The sequence below is a fragment of the Pollachius pollachius genome, assembly GCF_949987615.1.
Source record: "Pollachius pollachius genome assembly, chromosome: 4".
Taxonomy (NCBI): domain Eukaryota; kingdom Metazoa; phylum Chordata; class Actinopteri; order Gadiformes; family Gadidae; genus Pollachius; species Pollachius pollachius.
The window spans coordinates 23,333,394-23,353,189 of NC_136937.1; the positions used below are offsets into that span (position 1 = coordinate 23,333,394).

The window sequence follows — 19,796 nt, forward strand, 5'->3', positions numbered from 1 at the left end:
GTGCTGCCGGGGGATATTTTGACATTTTTAGGAAGCATGCCCCACACTAAAAACTCACTGCCGGCCGGCAGGGTGACAGCTCTGTTACACCTGACTGTTCCAACCCTGTCTGGTACATCATCATCAGACCAACGTTCAAAGCCAGCGAGAAGGGAGAGAAACTGTTCACGTTCTTGGTCACCTGAGGAAGAAGTTGACACGGCTTTCCAGTAGCTTGTATCACACTTGAACTGACGAACTACATGTCTAATGACATTTGAACCAATGATTAAATCATCTTGTTGATTCTGTACAACGAAAGTGGGCACAGACACTCTGCATCCATATACTGCCATCTCAAGGTTCACCACTGATTCAGGCTTCACGCGCACACCTCCACATCCAACAAAGATAACGTCAGTCATCTCCTGATTGTTCAGCTGAACACCGGCATTAATCAGCCTTTTCCGCGCCACAGCACTCAACGAGCAGGCCATCGAACCGCTATCTAACATAGCACCAAGAGTCACTTTGTTTTCAACTTTAACAGGGGTATAAAATAAACTGTCACTGCTCCTGAGTTTTTTAGTATTCTGAATGACAACGGTCTCTGATCCATCCAGATTCCTCACTTTGTCAAACAGCACAGCTGCATCATTAACGTGGGAGTTTTTGTCATGGTCTGTGCGGCCTCCCTCAAAGCACAGGCCAGCTAGTTTCCCTGTACATTGTCACGGGCGGGGGAATGACTGGGGCACAACCGACTTGTATGGCCGGGCTTGAAACATGTGAATGAGAGACGGTCAGAACAGCAGTGTGACTCAGTGCCGTGGCTGCTATCATTACAGACCTGACAGGCCGTTGCATGGACATGAGGCTGGCCTCGAAACTGTCTGCCACCTCGGCGCACGGCGGGCCTCGTATGTCCAACCTGCACATTAGACAGCAACTGTCTGAGCATCAACATCATCTCGCCGAGCATAGCCTCGTTTCCTGGCTGTTGACTCAGCGGCAACTGGCCCTGAGGTGCAAATGATGGGGACGGCCTCTGATACTGCGGCAGTGAAGAGAGAGTTTGTTGCTTATGCTGTGGCAGAGACGGCACATATGACTGCTGGCTCTGAGAGATTGAAGAGAGAGAATTCTGCTGGTTCTGTGACAGGACAGATGAGGGGGAGAGAGATGGTAAACCCACTAAAGAGATAGCTGGAGGAGAGAGGACATTAGCACAGGACGTCTCCATGTCAGAGGTGTTGCAGGGCTCTGTGTGTGTTTCATGGCAAATCCGTGCAGCTGCATGAGTCCTAGGCACATGCACTTTCACTGAGGACACCTGCTCACGCTGGTACTCATCTACCCCCTCCTGTACTTCCTTTGTTGACCATTCATGTATCTGCTTATGTTTGAACACAGACGCAAACTCTAAATCCCGGCAGTGCTTCACAAACATCTTGGAAATCTCCCCTCCCATATCCTCCATGCGTCTGCCCTGACGCTTCAGACCCTCTTCGGCTACATCGGCAGCCTTGTTAAGGCGTAGCCAATAATCAACGGGATTCTCCCTCTGGTTGGGCAGAGTTGAGTAGAAATCTTGGAGGGGCAGGCATGAGGATGTGTTACTAAAATACTGTGTCAGCATTCTATACATGACCTCTGGTGTGCATGAAGACTGAAGTGAGGGGTCGCTCCTCAGGCCAACCTTAACCACATCCCTGGCTTTCCCCATCAACCTCCCCATCACAACCTCTTTCTGTGAAGAAACACCACACTTCTGTTTCATGATGTATGCTTTCATTAACTCAACCCATTCCTCCACCGTGTATTTGTCAGTATTATCACCCCTGAAAATGACAGGCTCCTTGTCAGACCGTACAACAACATTAACGTGGGTGTTTTCACTAAGTCTACTTGTGTCACCACTAGGCTGGGTGCTCTCAGCCTTGTGTAGACTGAACTGTGTGTCACCTGCATGGCGCATAGGACCAACCCCACCAATGACGCCATTAGAAACAAGTACAAGAAACACAACAAGCTGTAATAGACTCGCCTAACAGTGATCTGTGAGCCTAACAGTGAAATCATATCAGTTAACTGATGCAGTGTGGCATTCTCATCATAAGGAGTTGAATGGTGCGGCCTATCTTGCGACATCTGCCTAGGCGATTCCGTCGGGCCCTGTTCCAACCCTAAATCCCTATTTCCTGCAGGCAACACAGGAGAAGCACCCACATCCATCCCAAAAGACGCCCTAGGCTTTAAACAACCTCCCATCAGACCCCTACCCCTCCCGATAGAGAACTGGCTAATTCCAGACCCATCAACTGGCTCTAACTTACTAGCCATTTCACCACAAAAATAGAAATGACGGGGTGAAAAATAATAATAATAAAAAAATTACAGTAAAATAACTTATTCAGACATGAATTATTATTACAACAGTTCACTCAGAAACCTCATTCATTGGCAGCCCGAGTACCTGACCATAAACGAAACTGCAGTACAGACAGCGTTCCTAGATTTCCACGCAGCTCCCTCGGCGCGGCGATCTGCATCAAGCTGATCTGGGATCACAAGGTCACGGCACCAGTGTAACGATGGTCAAGCATCAGGGAGACAGAGGCGAAACTGTTGAATTTTCTTTCTTTTATTTTCCTTTGGAAAATAAATCAAATCATTGCCATCAGAAATCGGCGTACATATACAGCATCAGATCAAAAGCAATGGCTTCTCTGATCGAGTAGGAACACAGCACAGAACTAAACGCGGCAGATCTGCAGTACACCATATGGCCATGGGTGGCTCCCATTCACACTTATTAACCACAGCAGTTTTATTTTGGCGAGAATCATATATAATAATACACTACATTTTTAACTCTGTTACACCTGCATACACTTCTTTACTCCAAAATGAAGATGGAAAGCAGAGAACACACAACGTGCAGCAATACACAAACTAATAGTCACGATGGAACCCAAAAGAGAATAAGGTTTCAGATAACACCTGTCTTTGCCAAAATGCTAGGTAAACCAGCACTGTTCATTCTTTTTTTTAAGATCAAATCAATAGCAATATAACCAGCAAGACAAGTACTTAGGCTAAACCCCCACAAACAGTCATATACTTAGCAAAACATCACAAACAGCCATAGACTTAGCAAATATTGCCATGATGAATAATTGACTTTGAATGTGTCAGTGAGGTTGCAATAAGCATTGCACTTGAGATTGCCATTTCAATCATCCTACAAACAATCCCATGTACAAGATACAGGATATTGTAAGTGAATTGACATTACAGTTGAGATTGAACATTTTAAACATTCTACAAACAAACCTATGTATGAGAGAGAGAGAGAGAGAGAGAGATTCAATGAGAGAGAAAATATAGATTGTTCTCCACTTCACACGCGCCTAACACTGAGTCCTACTTATTGACGTCTTCTCACAAGTCCTCACCTAGCGCCACTTCACAGCTAGCTGCTGCTGCTGTAGCGGCATGTTCAACGCTTTGGACGTTGTTGTTCCTGTCTGTATCCCCAACAGTAGACGTAAAAAATGTGTCATGACATTAAGGGGAACTTCTTCGTTAACCATTTTTCCTTCATTATTAACTCTGTCATATTTATATTTCTTCCGTTAGTGTTCTTGACTACAAATGTTTAATTTCCCCAGAATTTCAAAGATATTTCAGGTACATGCTTTGAAGAAAGCCCTTAATTCGCTTGCAAAATGTGGTAAAATACAATCTATTGAACAGAAAGAAACACTTGGTCTTACTTTACACACTTTACCACGCCTACTGAATGCCACAGATATATTTTAAGCATTGGACTGAATGCCACATAAATATATAATTATGTTTTGGCACGTTTGCAACGTTTAAAAGTTCAGGGGAAAGCATTGCTCTACTGCTGTTGCTAAGGCCAATAGCCTTTTGAGGCAGCATTGTTTCTGCATATTTGTGTTAAGGGCCAATAATGCTCATTATCATACATTAGTCACCATGTCTGTCGACACATTTGTATGCAGCCACGTGTTAATATACCCCCCCCCCCCCCCCCCACACACACACACTCATTTAGTTGGAATCCAATCCAACAAAATGAGTCATCTTGTTGGATTGGATTCTTCTTGTGTTTCTTCCTTCTTATCTTGTTACACCCTTTACACGCAGGTATTTAGATTAAAAAGATACACACACAAACACACGCACACACACACACACACACACGCACACACACACACACACACACACACACAAACACACTCACGCATTATAACATTATACAAGCATTATATATAACAATATAATAATTATATAAGCATTATATAAGCAATGTCAGAGACATTTTAATTTTAAAGCCGACTCATGTAACTCATTTAAAAATAATAATTTTGTTGTTGTATTTTGTGCAGAAAATGAACGAGCAGTCTAAGTAAAAAACAGGACTACGCATGTAGTCCTGTTTACTTAAATACATCCGTATTTTGTTTTTTTTACTTCGATTTTTACTATTGTTTTCTGTATTGTTGGCTGTTTCTCAGAGTGGTTTAATATGTTCTGATTAATCTGACGTCAACTAAAAATGTTCTACATGACTGCAACTGTTGATGGTTTGATAGCATTAAAGGTGATAAACACCAGTTTTTTACTTCCTCATCTTGCTGCACCCTTTACAGGTAGGTATTCACAGTGGCGGATTTAGGAAATTGGGGGTCCAAGCCGAAGATATGTATGGGCCCGCCTCATCCGATCTTTAAAAGAGAACTGAGAAACAAATGTTAACGACTGAATGGTGGATAGGCAGGTAAAGCTAATCTACACGGAAGTAAAGGTTGGAGATGAGAAAAAAAACCTTCCCCTTTAAACCCTGCCTACACTTCTTTACTCCAAAATGAAGATGGAAAGCAGAGAACACACAACGTGTAGCAATACACAAACTAATAGTCACGATGGAACCCAAAAGAGAATAAGGTTTCAGATAACACCTGTCTTTGCCAAAATGCTAGGTAAACCAGCACTGTTCATTCTTTTTTTTTAAGATCAAATCAATAGCAATATAACCAGCAAGACAAGTACTTAGGCTAAACCCCCACAAACATCATATACTTAGTCATATACTTAGCAAAACATCACAAGCAGCCATAGACTTAGCAAATATTGCCATGATGAATAATTGACTTTGAATGTGTCAGTGAGGTTGCAATAAGCATTGCACTTGAGATTGCCATTTCAATCATCCTACAAAAAATCCCATGTACAAGATACAGGATATTGTAAGTGAATTGACATTACAGTTGAGATTGAACATTTTAAACATTCTACAAACAAACCTATGTATGAGAGGGAGAGAGAGAGAGAGAGAGAGAGAGTCACTGAGAGAGAAAATATAGATTGTTCTCCACATCACATGCGCCTAACACTGAGGCCTACTTATTGACGTCTTCTCACAAGTCTTCACCTAGCGCCACTTCACAGCTAGCTGCTGCTGCTGTAGCGGCATGTTCAAACGCTTTGGACGTTGTTGTTCCTGTCTGTATCCCCAACAGTAGCCGTAAAAAATGTGTCATGACATTAAGGGGAACTTCTTCCTTAACCATTTTTCCTTCATTATTAACTCTATCATATTTATATTTCTTCCGTTAGTTTTCTTGACTACAAATGTTTAATTTCCCCAGAATTTCAAAGATTTTTCAGGTATATGCTTTGAAGAAAGCCCTTAATTCACTGGCAAAATGTGTGCTTTGAGTTTTATGAATGTTGTGTGCTTATCAATAGGCATTTTGACCATGTGAATAAGGCTGCAGTTCAGGTTTATAAGTGCAACATCTTTCCTTAAATATGACAATTATATGCTATATTGATATTTCTTTCATTAGTGTGTTCTTGACTTTTAATTTTGCTCGGACCCCATTAATCACCGCTTGCGTTATATATATATATTTTATTTTAGTTTGGTTGGGGGCCCCCTACGGCCGCCTACCTATGCCTCTATGTTAAAGCCGCCAGCAGTTACATTTTCTGCAGGAAATGCATTTTCTAGTTTTCTCTTGCTGACTTTTTTGCGGTGGTGGATGGGGTGGTGGTGGAGGTTGTGCTAGTATGGTGGGAAATAATGGAGGCTTCTCAGCCAAATTGTTGGATTAGTGGTAGAGAGAAACCGAGTCAACAGGGGGGAGGGGGCTGTTCCGGGCCCTGTCCCTTTGTCATTCATAACACCTCAGAGGGTCCTGGGCAGACCGGCGACCACTCGACGATCACTTTTCGATAGGGAGCATCCTTATAGGCCCTCCTGAAAATTCCAATGATCTGTTCTTCTAATAGAATTTCAGCTTCTGGAAATTTCTTGCTGGTATAGTCTCTGATTTGCCTATATCTAAAGAGGTCTTGATTATTAGGATTAAATTTGTCCTTGAGGTGCTGGAAGCTCAAGACTGAACCGTGGTCTAAAAGTGTGCAATTTGCCGTAAGGTCCTTTAAGATCCAGTTTCTAAACCTTGAGTCATATTTACAGGGCTTAAAATTAAGGCATTTTTAACAGATCTATACGAAAACTTCCACCTGTTAATGTCTGCTGTAATTTTTTTTTTAAGAGGGCCATAGTTAAATCTTCTAATTTGGATAGGTCTATAGGTAATAAGATTCCTAGGTATTTTATGGATTTCTTATCCCTGCCCATTTGATATCTGGAGCGAAGATACTGAGGGGGGTTGTAACGAATATTTATGATCTGAGTTTTTTGTTCATTTAGTTTATAGCCTGATATGGACATCATTTTCTTAACTCTTCTTGCTGTCCTTATTTGACGATACACCACAAATCCTTGTTGCCAATTAATGACATCTTAATCTGCCCGTCTTTAAAGATTTTTCCTGAGTCCCCCACAATGTTGCAGTTGAGGCTTTCAGGGGGTCTCAAGTTTCAATGAGTGGGTCTCGCCCACTGTAACCATCTCTCCTTCATGCTTGTCTCTGTTGTTCATTCAGACTCATTGCAGCCCTCCTCATCCCCTTCTGCTCAACCTGTCCAGAGGAAGAGATGATTTCTCCAGTCACAGCACCACCAGCGTCCAGACACCGTCACAGGCAGTTCACGCCCTACTGTTCTTCATGGACCCATCGTCCCCATGAATAATCATTGGATGGTGTTAATAAATGTAGTGCTTCATTGGACTTGTTTCTCCTGGTTTAAATGTAGACAAGGTCAACTGATGGAGAAACAACTGGGTTTGAAAAGTTTTCCAAGTCCCAAAGAACTGTTTATTTTACTTTTCACGCACATGACAGACAAACCACACTAGAAAGATGGGATCTTTTTGTAAGTGATTTAATTTTTTTCCCAATGACAATGGTACAGACAACATGAAGGCAGAGGGAGAGGGCAAGCAAGAAGGGGGGAGGGAGAGAGAGAGAGGGGAAAGGAAAGGGAGTTCGGACGTCATTGTATGCCTTGGTAATACTTAAAGGGGGGGGGGGGACACATCTGGGGGTTAGGACTGGGGTTCGAGAGGAGGGGGAGGCAAGGCAAGAGTACCAAATGGAGTAAAAGATATCGTATCAAAAATGTCTTGTTTTTTCATATATATATATTTATATAGGACTAGTAATTCTCTTTAACTATGTAAAGCAAGGAACAACAAATGCCCATATTTTGTGTCTTGTCTTATTCCCCCCCCCACCCACCCCCTCTCCATCATCTTTAAGCCTCGGCATCCCTAAGCGGAGCCATCTTGAATCAAACAACAGGCAACTTTATTGTTCCGAAAAAACAACAACAATGGAAAATAATAATAAAATAAAAAAACATAACAGCCTGGACACGTTTTCCTGGGATTTTGGGTCAGGAGGGAGGTGGGAAGGGGAGAGGGGGGGGTGGGGCGGGCATCCTGAAGTCCTGTCCAATGTGGCCTTTGCGTCTGGCTCCTTGTGGGCGTGTCCAGTTCGTTGCTTTCTGATTGGTTGTCGTGTGGTGGTCGGGGGGATGGGGTTGCTGCCCTCAGCGTGTAAAAGTCTTGCCCCTAGAAAAAAACAGTTGGGATCGAACCCAGAACCCGTCGGCCCAGTTTAGCCGCTTATTACAGACCAAAACCACAAGAGCGTGAAGGAGACTGATAAGAGAGTGTGTCATCAGTTACGCATTAACCACAGAATAAGATGGTCCTTATATTAAAGGAAAAATAAAAAGCTATGAGGAACAGATTCCTGTAGAGCGAAAGGGAACTATGTGCATCTATACAAGTATGTGTTAGCACAGCTGTAGATAAGACATCTGGAGGAATAAGGTCAATAACATACTTTTCCAAGTCTCACACACACACACACACACACACACACACACACAAACACTTGTTTCAACTGAAACCTAACCGCTTGAATATTGTTATAGCCAAGCGGCATGCCTCAGATACAGTGTGAGAGTGTGTGGGTGCTCAGAACAGATACACACCTAATTTGAATTTCGAGGAACTTTGGAGAAACACTTCTGTATGCATATTTTCGGTTAAATGTTTGGTCTAAAATAGTCCAAAGAACAGTTGACCATCACATGGCGGAGGGGGAGGGGGACAAAAACAGATGGGGGCGATGATGAGGAGGAGGATGGATTAGATGATGAAGAGGAGGGGGTAAGAGGAGGGGAACATTATGAAGAGAAGGAGGGGAAGAGGAGAGGAGGAACATGATGATGAGGAGGAGGAAGATGAACTTACGTGATGGTCTTCATCTCCTTCTTCTCAGCGTCGGGGCGGGCCCTGTTCAGCACCTTGAGGAAGTCTGAGGTCTTGGCCCTCATGCGTGTGTGGATGTAGGCCTGAGGACACAAAATGGCTTCTTTCAAACTCTGCAACCTTGCATTCTTGAATATAGTAGAAACCCTTATTAACAGTATTAATACATATATGAAGAACACCAGTGTGTCCTTTCTACGGAGTGTGTTTGTGTTCCGTTTTTTACAGCATAGTAATTAATAACGGTACTTTGGAAAGTGTACATTTTGACTGGAAATTTGTTTAGAAAAATGTTGACTCGTTTCGTTTTAAGGTTGTAAAGATATATTAAATACAGCGTCAAGCATCTATATTGAAAGCTATGAACTCGATTGCACACACACAGGATTACCTGACAATCAATATGTAAAGGAATGCCACCAAACAGATTACAGTACAGGAGAGTAGAGATTTAGAGCTTGTGTTCGATTACAGTTTCTCGGTCTGTCTGACTACCATCATCCTGATTGATGAAATATGGATGATTTTATTAATGAATAGGGGGGGATGGGATGACCACAATCCTTCATCGCATGATGATAATGACCATGTTTTGAGTGTTTAAGAGCAGTGGCTAGTGACAGGTTCATATGTTGAGAGTGACAAGGAATTAATGTGTTGCAGCTCTGGACTAAAAACTATTTGATCCATTTTAAATAGCTAAAGAATATAACATGTATGCCAAACACCATCGATCATGGATAACGTGGTTCTCTGTAACGGATCAAATCAATGATGCTCCAAATCCATATACACTCAGAGGTCTTAATGTCTCTTAAAATACCAGAAAAACAGTTCTGAAGGGGGAGGGGCAACCTTCACTGGACCGTGGACCGTACCACTTTGGAGAGGAGAACCTTCAAGGGGCAACCCTTCACTAATAATTTGATTCTGTGCCTTATTGTTTGTTAAATTGAATTAAGAAATGAATACTATGTTTTCATTGTTTGAAAATATGTGGGTCATGACCCCAGTTCGGTAAATATTGTGATACAATGTCTTGATTTTTATCTTACGTGAGAATTTCCAAACAAAACAAAACATAGTTGATGCGCTTTAAATAAGGGCAGATCCACTATAGCGTCCTCTGCAGGACAGGACCAGTCACTTGTGTCCACTATAGACTGATTGGCTGGGGGCGAAGTTGGGGGCAGCCATGCACTGACCTTGGAGCACTTTATGTGGTAGTGCAGGTAGTCGCGGAAGGTGTGGATGAGGTTGATGGTGTTGTCCCTGGAGTTGAGGCTGGTGTGACGTGGGAACAGCACTGCAAGGGCCATAGAAGAACCACACAATAAGTCATTACATTTTCTTAATTTCAGATGTTCCCCCACAGACCGACAGTCATTAATGGTTAGCGGCTAACAGACCGAAGGTGATGTATCCGATGTTGTCCCCGACGGCGGCGTCTGTGTCCTTCAGCTCCAGGGGGGGCTCCCTGTGGCTGAACAGGACCTGGGGGGCCGTGTGGCTGGCCCGCCGGCCCTCCTTGAACTCCTACGCACACATGAGATGCATGCGTATGAAGCTAATTAATAATTACTTGGCAATTAATTGCCATTACTGACGACGAGTTTTCAGTTTCAGACATTGAAGAAAAGCAGCACACGGCCTGTTTTAGGAGGTTGAAATTAACATCTAAATTAAACAAAAAATACTTCTAAACTTTTTCATGTTACAGCAAAAAATAAACTTTTCTTTAAACCAAGCGGTCCAACCGGTAGCGTGTGTGGTTAGCGTCTTGTTGTCCCCACCTGCATGAAGACCTTCCCGATGATGACGTCATCATCGTCTTTGAACACGGTGCTGAACACCACAGTGACGCGGTCCTTCTTAGCCTCCAGGTACCTGCGGGGGGAAGACATTAAAACCATAAGGTCAAATGAAGTGGATCACGACAGTTGACCGTTGAAATGTCTGACTTTAAAGTCAGAATTTTGAGGTTAAAGTCATAACTCCCACCAAGTAGGGGTGGGAATCACAGGGTTCCTCACGATATGATACGATGCATGGCCCGCAATACCGATAATATGGCGATACAGGGATTCTGAGATAATCAACATATTGTTAGACTATCCCATAACGATACATCACAATGTATATCTAACGATGAATACAAAATAACTGAAAAGGTAAGGTGTTGGATTTCGGTCTTCGTTCACGGTCCAAACTGAGTTTTTATCTGTTTCGTTGGTTAGTTAACTTCCCTTCAAGTTGCCTTCAATCATGTTATGATTCCTCGAGAAACAGGGAAATTTGGTTAGAGCGCCGTATTTTATTAATTAAAATTATCGATATTTGGGGCGATATTTCCTGCCTAACTCTTCAGGAATAGGGCATAAAAATGCAAAATAAATTCTTAAACAAATCTATATATATTATATTGATGTTTGGCGCCAGTGTATCGATTCACTTATCGCACAAAGAAGGGCGCCGATATATCGCTGTTCCCCCCCTAATGTCAAGTGTTTAGAAGAGCAACATGAAGCGAGAAGGTGCAAGCGTACTCACATGGACTCGTCATCCCGGTAGTGGACCACAGCCCGGGCCTCGCCCTCCCGACCCTCCTCCTGGAACTTAAAGTACTTCTCGAAAACTGAGGCGAAGCAGTTCCTCTTCAGCATGCCCGCCTGGTGGATCACGTCCTGCTTGTCGGCCGGGACCGCATCCAGGTCGTACAGCAGGGACACGTTGTAGCCTGGGGGACACACAGCCAATCAGAGAGCACAGGACAGAGGCGGGCAGTAAATCAGAGAGGAGGGGGGAGATTACTCCGATTTTACTATTTATTCAGAGGGAATGACCAAAGAAAAAAACACAAGCCTAAAATAAAAGTAGCGAATAAAAAAAAGAGAATAAGGGAGAGAGACAGCCTTTCAGAAAGGGCCCTAAACAGGAAGTCCGCAGATGGTTTTCAATGATTTTTGTATAATTTTTGGGAGATTCCGATTTTTTCAATGTAGCTTTTCGTGACATGTGTCTTTATTAAAATTGACATTTCGCAAAATGGCAAATATTGAACTCTTTGTTCGCGGGACAAAACAAAGACAAGGCATAGCCAGCAATGATATTCAAGTTATGTAGACACACTTGACATGAGTCAGAAATTCCTCTAAAACACTAGCCTCCCTGAACAAATGCTGTCAAGGCAACAAGGCAACAATGTACCTGTGGTATGAGACCTCAGGAACTGATAAGCTTTGAGTGAATCAACAGGACATCAGTCACACATCATGGCTTTTACTGTGAAATAATAGTGGGGTTTAACGATGTGTAAATGCATGCAGGAGTCGTAAAGCAGAACCTACCAGACTCAGGCGACACCAAGAAGTTCCCATAGACTCGCTTCAGCAGCTGCAGAGAAAAGAGGACAGGATAGAATTGTCTACATGGAGACTAGACTAGACTTACATTTCACTTCCTCCTTTAAATTGTATACAATTAATAGTTGCACAAAATTGCCCTTCATTAAATCCTAAACTTTTGTTTTAAACAGGATTAGAGTGATACCACTTGAGATAAATTCTCATTCCCTGGTCTGGCATATTTATTCCTCAACCAGTGTTTCCCCTATATGCATTCAGCAGCGGAGACAACAGTGGAAAAAAAAGATATATGATTCCGCCAACTTCAAGGCACATTTGCACAATGATCTGGTCTCAGCAGATACCTTGACTCTGTTGGTTATATCATGTCATATTTGGGAGCTCAATCTGTACATTTTTCCCAAAAAAATCTCATCAGAAGTCACCATTTAAAGGGTTATTTTTCAACATTTTCTTCCTAATGCACATGATGCACTGATTTGGCTTGAGGCAAGGCAAGTTTAAAGTCATACCAGCATAAACACTAATAATCATAATAAGCTTAATACCAGAAGGTGTGTAATGGTTGCATAACACAAGGCAGTAACTCCCCACTCCTCAGAACCAGCTGTAGTGCAGGAGGCTATAATTTATACCAGCCGAGGCAGACATCTTTAAACAGGTCGACAAACCCCCATGTGTCTGTCTCTCTGCCGGGGAATGACTGACTAATGCCGCCGCCCCAGATGTATGCAAATGTGTGTGAGGTATGGCCCTAATATACAGCTTGGTAGAGGACGCTTGACAACGCACTGATAGAGGAATGCACTTATCGTAAAGATTACACCTTTTGTCAAATGTATTGTTGATTATTTCTCAGGAGCGCATACACACTCAGAGGGATTTCCTATTCCAGGACAGGTGGTTTTGACCGCTTAGCTCTAAATCGGCCGAGGAAGAGGAATGATGCCTTGGGTATGTACGTTGGGTCGTTAACCAGTTGTGCTTGGTTCCCGTTTTGATATTTTCATTCTTTTAGCGGACGCTTTTATACGAAGTGACTGTTGAAGGGCCGTTGGCCAAATGGGATTTAAGGAGCAGGCTGGCCACCTCTTGCACTAGCCCAACAGGAAGGCGGCAGACATGGGGATCGAACCCAGTGATTTAAAGGAGACATATTATAACACCAGGTGTGAGTGTGATTAGCCTTACAAGCCGTTTCGAAAATCTGCCCCATAGGACATCCCTAGTGGGCGTGTCCAACTAGATCGGTGCTGGATAGATGAGCAACGTTTACCTCAGTCCACTGGGTAGGCTGGTAGACAGATCTATCCAGCACAGATCTAGGTGGACACGCCCACTAGTGATGTCATAAGGGGCAGATTTTTCGAAACGGCTTGTAAGGCTAATCACACTCACATCTGGTGGTATAATAAGTCTCCTAGATAGGAGATAGAGGGACATAGATATAGTCAGAGGGACTTTACTCATCCCAGAACATAAATAGTATAATCTGATTCAGAACTATTTATTTTCTATTTCTCCCATTTAAATCATCATCTGAAGATAACATTGCAGCAAATAATATACTCCCACCAGAATGAATGCAGAATATAAACCGTCATCATTATTTTGTGTTCATACATTACAGACGCGAACATCCAATTATTACCCAAAACAAAAAAAAGAAGCCTGAATAACTGAAAAGCATTTTAACCCAAATCTGTATAGGAGGAAACCTGGTACATTCCCAGGGGCATTGTGGGACCTGTAGTCCATTTGGTGGAAGAATGCCGGCAGGGCATGTCTGGACTCGCAACCTTCACCACAACCATGTTCCTTATCTCTCCAAACAAGCCCCTTATCCACAGGTGAGTTTCTTCTCCCTCCAAGTCTCACTAAATGAAAAGACTCCGGGTGCTTCTCACAGGCCAAACTAATCAAACAAGATACGACTTCCCACAGTGCAAACTCATTAAACCCGATCCAGCAGTCTTATTTCCCCTGATCTGCCTCTTGCTTGAAAAGCCAGAGCGGTAGGGTAGGGGGAGGGGGAGGTTAACAATATGAAGAAGAAAAAAGGAGAGAAACTGTTGTTGGAAGGAAGCCAAGACTTACTCACACACACACACACACACACACACACACACACACACACACACACACACACACACACACACACACACACACACACACACACACACACACACACACACACACACACACACACACCAGCACTGGTCGCCGTCAGAACTTCCTGGCCTGGGGTGAGTCAGATAGCTCACTTCCTGTTTCTAAGGGGCCCAGGCAGCATTCTACCATACATGGAGAGAGAGACGGCCTCACCGGCTCATCATGTGGTGAAACCCGCTCACGTAAATACGCTCACGTATTCAACATGAACTGATTCATATCGTGAAAAATTCATCATTAATTATGAATCCTTTGCAGGGTTTCTGCTAGCCATTATTCTGGTCGGCCAACGTGGCCAATAAGATTCTAATGTACTGGCCAAATGCTAGATTTAATTCTGCAAGTTTGTAATGATACGCTTGTGCAGACAAACAAAACAAACATTTGTGTTTTAACAAATAGGTGTTTTCCTCATATTCCTCTTCATTGTTACAGTAGTGGGGTTTTAAAGAATTTCGTAAACTGATGTCTGATCCGCCGTTAGGGTGCTTCTGCTTTCACAACTATAGTCCGGTGGACTGGTCAGAGATAGGGACGAGGTTGGTGCTTTGTTACATTGTCATTTCGTTTGGTTAGTGATTACACTGGACTTTGTTGGGCGAGCTAAACATGTAAACATGCACATCTATTGGACAGAAAGTTAAAGGGAAACTCACAACCCTTGTATGTTGTATACGGGCAATGGGTTAACGTAGTCATGTTGGTGCTTTGCCCATGGTTCTATGAACGTCCTTACTCTACCGAGAGCGATATATTGTTGTTTCTCTTTCTTCTGACAAATGTGCTTATTGTAAGTGGCTTTGGAAAAAAAACTTCTGCTAAATGCCATGAATGTCAATGGACAATAATAGTGGAACAACCTTGGGCAGTCTTGCATTTTCGTTTTGATGATTGATGTTTTTTTCCACTATTAGCAAATGCTTTAGATAGTCGTCCAAACATATTTCAATGAGCGCTTTCAACTCCTGATATCACCATGTCTGACCGCAACTCATTTGAATTCAGGAAAGGTTCGTTTTTACACCTGCTAAATAGTATTATTTCCAGTTTGCTTCCTATAGTCGTGTTAGGTTCACACCTGAAGCGAACCGGAGTGACATAACATTTATTTAGTTGATGCTATGGTCCAAGGCGACTCACAATAAGGGCATTAAACCATGAAGATAGTACCCCAAAAGTGCACGAATCATTCAAGTACATCAAATGTTCAAATAACCAAGCTGCTTTAACTGCTACAATATAGAAACAAGAGATTCATTAGGGTTCACTTAGAAGCCCTGTCCTTAAGTGGACCAAAGTTAGTTTGTTTGTCCGCAACAGAGTTCAAATAAGTGGTCCAATAAGTGGCTATAATAATGACCGTCCAAGTCAGCCAACAAGCTCTATATTTAGTCTCTCTCTCTCTCTCTCTCTCTCTCTCTCTCTCTCTCTCTCTCTCTCTCTCTCTCTCTCTCTCTCTCTCTCTCTCTCTCTCTCTCTCTGCGTGCGTGTTCTTTGTGTGTACCTCATCCGCGCCATGCTCCTGCAGCTCCTTGTAGAACTTGAGGGAGATGCTGACCATCACCTTGGTCTTCTCTCCGTTGGGGTTGGAGATGTGGTAGAGAACGCCATCGAAGTCTGGGGGAGGCAGGGAGGGTTGAGCTCCAGCGCTTCATCTGTTCCTCCAATAACTGACAATTAACTATTGAGTCCTTTAGCAGGGAGGTTTTACCACCAATGGGAGATACGAGTTACGTCATTAAGGAGCAGGTAGGGGTTGAGCTCATGCTCACTGATGCCTATGGGTAAGGCTATGGACAAAGGGAATCGAACCATGGGTCTTTCAGCGAACCTCAGTGAGTTAACCCAGCCTCCCTTATTCTACCCGATGACATAATGGACAAGACACCAGAGGGGAACAACACATATGCCCACAGAAGGGCTGGCATTAATGGATGATAACTAGGGAAATTTGTTGCTATGGTAGCATTCATTTGCCGGTTTGTAAAATAAATCCTTATATAGGTTCTGCTGAACCATTGCACCCCATTGGATGTTGACGTGGTTCGGGGTACTAAAAGTTTTTGTATTTGCTAAATGTTGTATTTGCTGTGCATAGTTGTTCTATAAGGATCGGATGAAGAAGTGAAAAGTAACTTGTTGGATGAAAACAAGCTAAATAAAACGGAGGTAAGGTGCAGGAGAACAGTTAAAAATATCTAAACGTAATTTGAACAGTCACACAACCCCACCTGCAAAGGTCACCTCCACAGCCTCCGGTTTTGTTCTGAAATGAGAAAATCAGTTTGATGTTTCAAGCAATACTTTAGAAACAGCTTTAAAACTGCACAGTGCTCACCAGTGTAAAATAACCCAAAATCAAAAATATGATCCCCTATGTTTAAATTAACACACAATGCAATTGAATTCTCTCACAAATTATATTGCATTTATTGGTAAATGTTGTATTCGTAGGACTAAATGTATACAATTGACTTTGTTATACACAATGCTCCACCTTGCAAGGACTTTAAAAGCAGTTATGTGTGCAGAAACAGAGCTGCAGGCGTTGCAGAAACTTGACCAGACTAGAGCAGGAACGCGGAAGTGTGTGAAAGGGCGACGGCCTGCATAGTCTAGCTTTCATTACACATTATCTTTCAAACGATACATCTCCATGTATTGTGCACTGAACAGACATGTTAGACATCAACACGCTGTAGAACCATCCAATGTGAATTCCTGCCAAATAGTGGCATTAAATGGGGATAATTGAATGATAAATTAAAAATCTCCCATCTCCCATTCTCGTCCCCCGGGATATGCAGTTTGAATTTTGTTTATCTCGGATGCAACGTGTGATCATGTGTCACACAGCGTGTTGGATGTTGAAGTGTTTATGTTGATGTGTTGGGTTGTGTAGTGCAGCTCAGCAGTGAGGTAGCCGTCAGCAGGAGCCTCAGACAGGAGATGGGAGCCACAGACACACCCCACCGCTCGGCCAAACCCAGCTAAAGTCCAGCTAATATATATTATAGCTTCTGACCGGGGCTGGTGATGAGGATGTGTCCCGGGGAATGCGTGTATTTTACATATATAAACGATATTATAATCGTTCAGAATTGCTGAGAAATAATGATGTAAAAACCTTGGTTAGCCTGTTAGCAACAGAGATATAACTCACCCGTTGGACGCGCCGTCGAACTTAAGCGACAGCGTCTCCTCTATGATCCGGTTGTTGATCTCTAGCAGAATCATTGCAGCAAGGGCCGATGTGGAATACGGGTAGTTGTTGTATAAAACGATCGACTCCGGTCCGAAAATTTGGTTAAATTCTGCGATTTCTCTTGACAGTTTTCCTTCCTTCCGGGCTTCCGTCTTTCGCTTCCGCGTCCCCGCCGCTCAGGACCAAGCCACAGACGCCTGTCCGCAGTGTGCCTGTACCAATTCAATTGAACATTTTAAAACATTAAAATTATGTCTGATTCTAACAAAAACTACTTATATTAAACATATATGTTATTATAAAAATCGGATGATTATAATAATAAGCCTATTATTAATCATTGAAATAATATTATTGAATGTATTTTGAATAACATCTACCTGCCTGTCTACCAATTGATGTATGAAACCACGTTTACATGATGCATGTGGATTTTAAAATGTGAATTGTTGTAGCGTATGTTATGATTCGAAAAAAAGGGTTACTTAAAACTATTAATAGGCATTATGTTGGTCATGTAACATAGTATATTTCCAGAAAACATGTTTTTGAAGCTGTTCGCTGGAAATAGCTTTTAGGAAAAAAAACAATCTGCCCTGTCTAAACCACCTATGCATCATAAACTGAATGCATTTATACAGCACTTTTCTAACCAGTGGCCACTCAAAGTGCTTTACAATATCTCCTAACATTCACCCATTCATGTACACACCGACGGCAGTATCGGCCATGTAAAGCCAATGGCTGATACTGGCCTTCAGCTCATCGGGAGCAGTAAGGGTGAGGTGTCATGCTCAGGGACGAGCCAGGGATTGAACTAGAAACCTTCCAGTTACTAGCCAAGCCACTCTACCTTCTGAGCCACATGCCACCCCTACACATCTTTGTTGCTATCACACACACACTGATGTCGTTTCAGCGTTTATTCAGTCCCCTGTTGGTGTTGTTCAGCCTGAGACAGACAACAGGTGTTGTCATCATCTCGAACATTCTGTTTCAATTTGTGTGTGTGTGTGTGTGTGTGTGTGTGTGTGTGTGTGGATGAGATGGCGGGTTTAAGCACTATTGATGTGCACAGGTTAAACCAGCCATCACCGCACACACACTCATACACTCTCATACAGCATGTTGGAGAAAAAGCGCTACCAGCGTGTGTTTAGTCTGCTGTTGGTGTTGTTCACCTTGAACCCTGCTCACATAGGCAAGACGCACAACATTCCAGGGGTTGTCATTCACCTCAAACATTCATGGTGATTCTGTTACGGATTAATCCGATAAGATGCATTATAGAACTATTAATTCAGAATAGTAATTCATTTATGACAAACACGTGTGTTCTGACCGTACTATGATGGACAAACATGGTCTCTTTGTGGTGCTACGTCAATGAGCAGCACATACATGCAAATCCTCACACAGACACGCACACACAAAAGGAAACACACTATGTCACACGAGGGATGGAGGAGAGAGAGAGAGAGAGAGAGAGAGAGAGAGAGAGAGAGAGAGAGAGAGAGAGAGAGAGAGAGAGAGAGAGAGAGAGAGAGAGAGAAGAGATCAAACAAAGGGAGACACTGTTAGGAGTGTGGGACAAGATGTGATTTACGAGGTTTCAGGGGCGGGGTTACAACTCCTCATGCCCGCCCCCGTGCTCAATGCAAATACTCACAATAATAATGAGTGCTCACCTGGAGACAGAACAGAGACAGAGGGAAGGTTATACATGTTTATGAACGCTTGCTGTGTTGTTATGATGTATGCGTGTGACTCCCCGACCAATCAAGGAATGTCTGTATGCATTCCTGTGTGTTTGCTATGTCTTCTGTCAAGGGTTGACCTGACCTTTAAGTGATTACATTCCTCCTGTTCTGTTTGATCAGTGGAAGCATAACGGATGTGTCTCAATATTTCCAATTTGGTCACTTAGCAGCACTTCAAATTTATCCAGAGCAATAAGTCCAGAGTGAATTCAATATTTGTTTCAATATTCAATATTTGTTTGATGTGTGTTGGACTTCCTGTCATGTCTACATTTATTTGTCATCCGCCTATATATTAAACACATTTTACACTTACACTTTTTATTGGACCTGAAGATACGTCATGGGGGGGCCATCTTGTCAAACCCTTTCATCCCACTAAAGGCTTCGATATTCTACACATGGTGCGTTGAACATGGTTTGACCTTGTAGAAAATGGCCATTACTACACTCCACCTAGGTGTCTTTTCTCGACTACTCCAAACATAAAGGACGCAGGTTTATTGTTACTGTTTTATATAATTAACACAATGAGCAAGGATGCTCCGCTGCCATGCAGGAGATCCCCTGAGTGTGTGATGGCTGGT

The 19,796-nt window shown here is 42.8% G+C and overlaps 1 protein-coding gene across 2 annotated transcripts; it reads right to left on the reverse strand.

The window, feature by feature from the left end:
* Positions 1 to 7,292: 7,292 nt before the first annotated feature.
* Positions 7,293 to 17,622, reverse strand: arpc2 (actin related protein 2/3 complex, subunit 2; the record flags this gene model as incomplete). Of its 2 annotated transcripts, XM_079735552.1 has the most annotated exons (10): positions 17,408 to 17,622; positions 16,476 to 16,510; positions 15,749 to 15,861; positions 12,055 to 12,100; positions 11,258 to 11,444; positions 10,501 to 10,594; positions 10,117 to 10,243; positions 9,913 to 10,013; positions 8,690 to 8,790; positions 7,293 to 7,999 (listed from the first exon to the last, which is right to left on the reverse strand). In XM_079735552.1, the coding sequence occupies exons 1-10, from the start codon at positions 17,479 to 17,481 to the stop codon at positions 7,978 to 7,980; spliced, it is 900 nt and encodes a 299-aa protein (XP_079591678.1). In that variant the 5' UTR covers positions 17,482 to 17,622. The 2 variants fall into 2 exon arrangements, with proteins under 2 accessions (XP_079591678.1, XP_079591679.1); XM_079735553.1 differs by lacking the exon at positions 7,293 to 7,999 and having other exon boundaries at positions 8,686 to 8,790.
* Between the last annotated feature and the right edge of the window lie 2,174 nt (positions 17,623 to 19,796).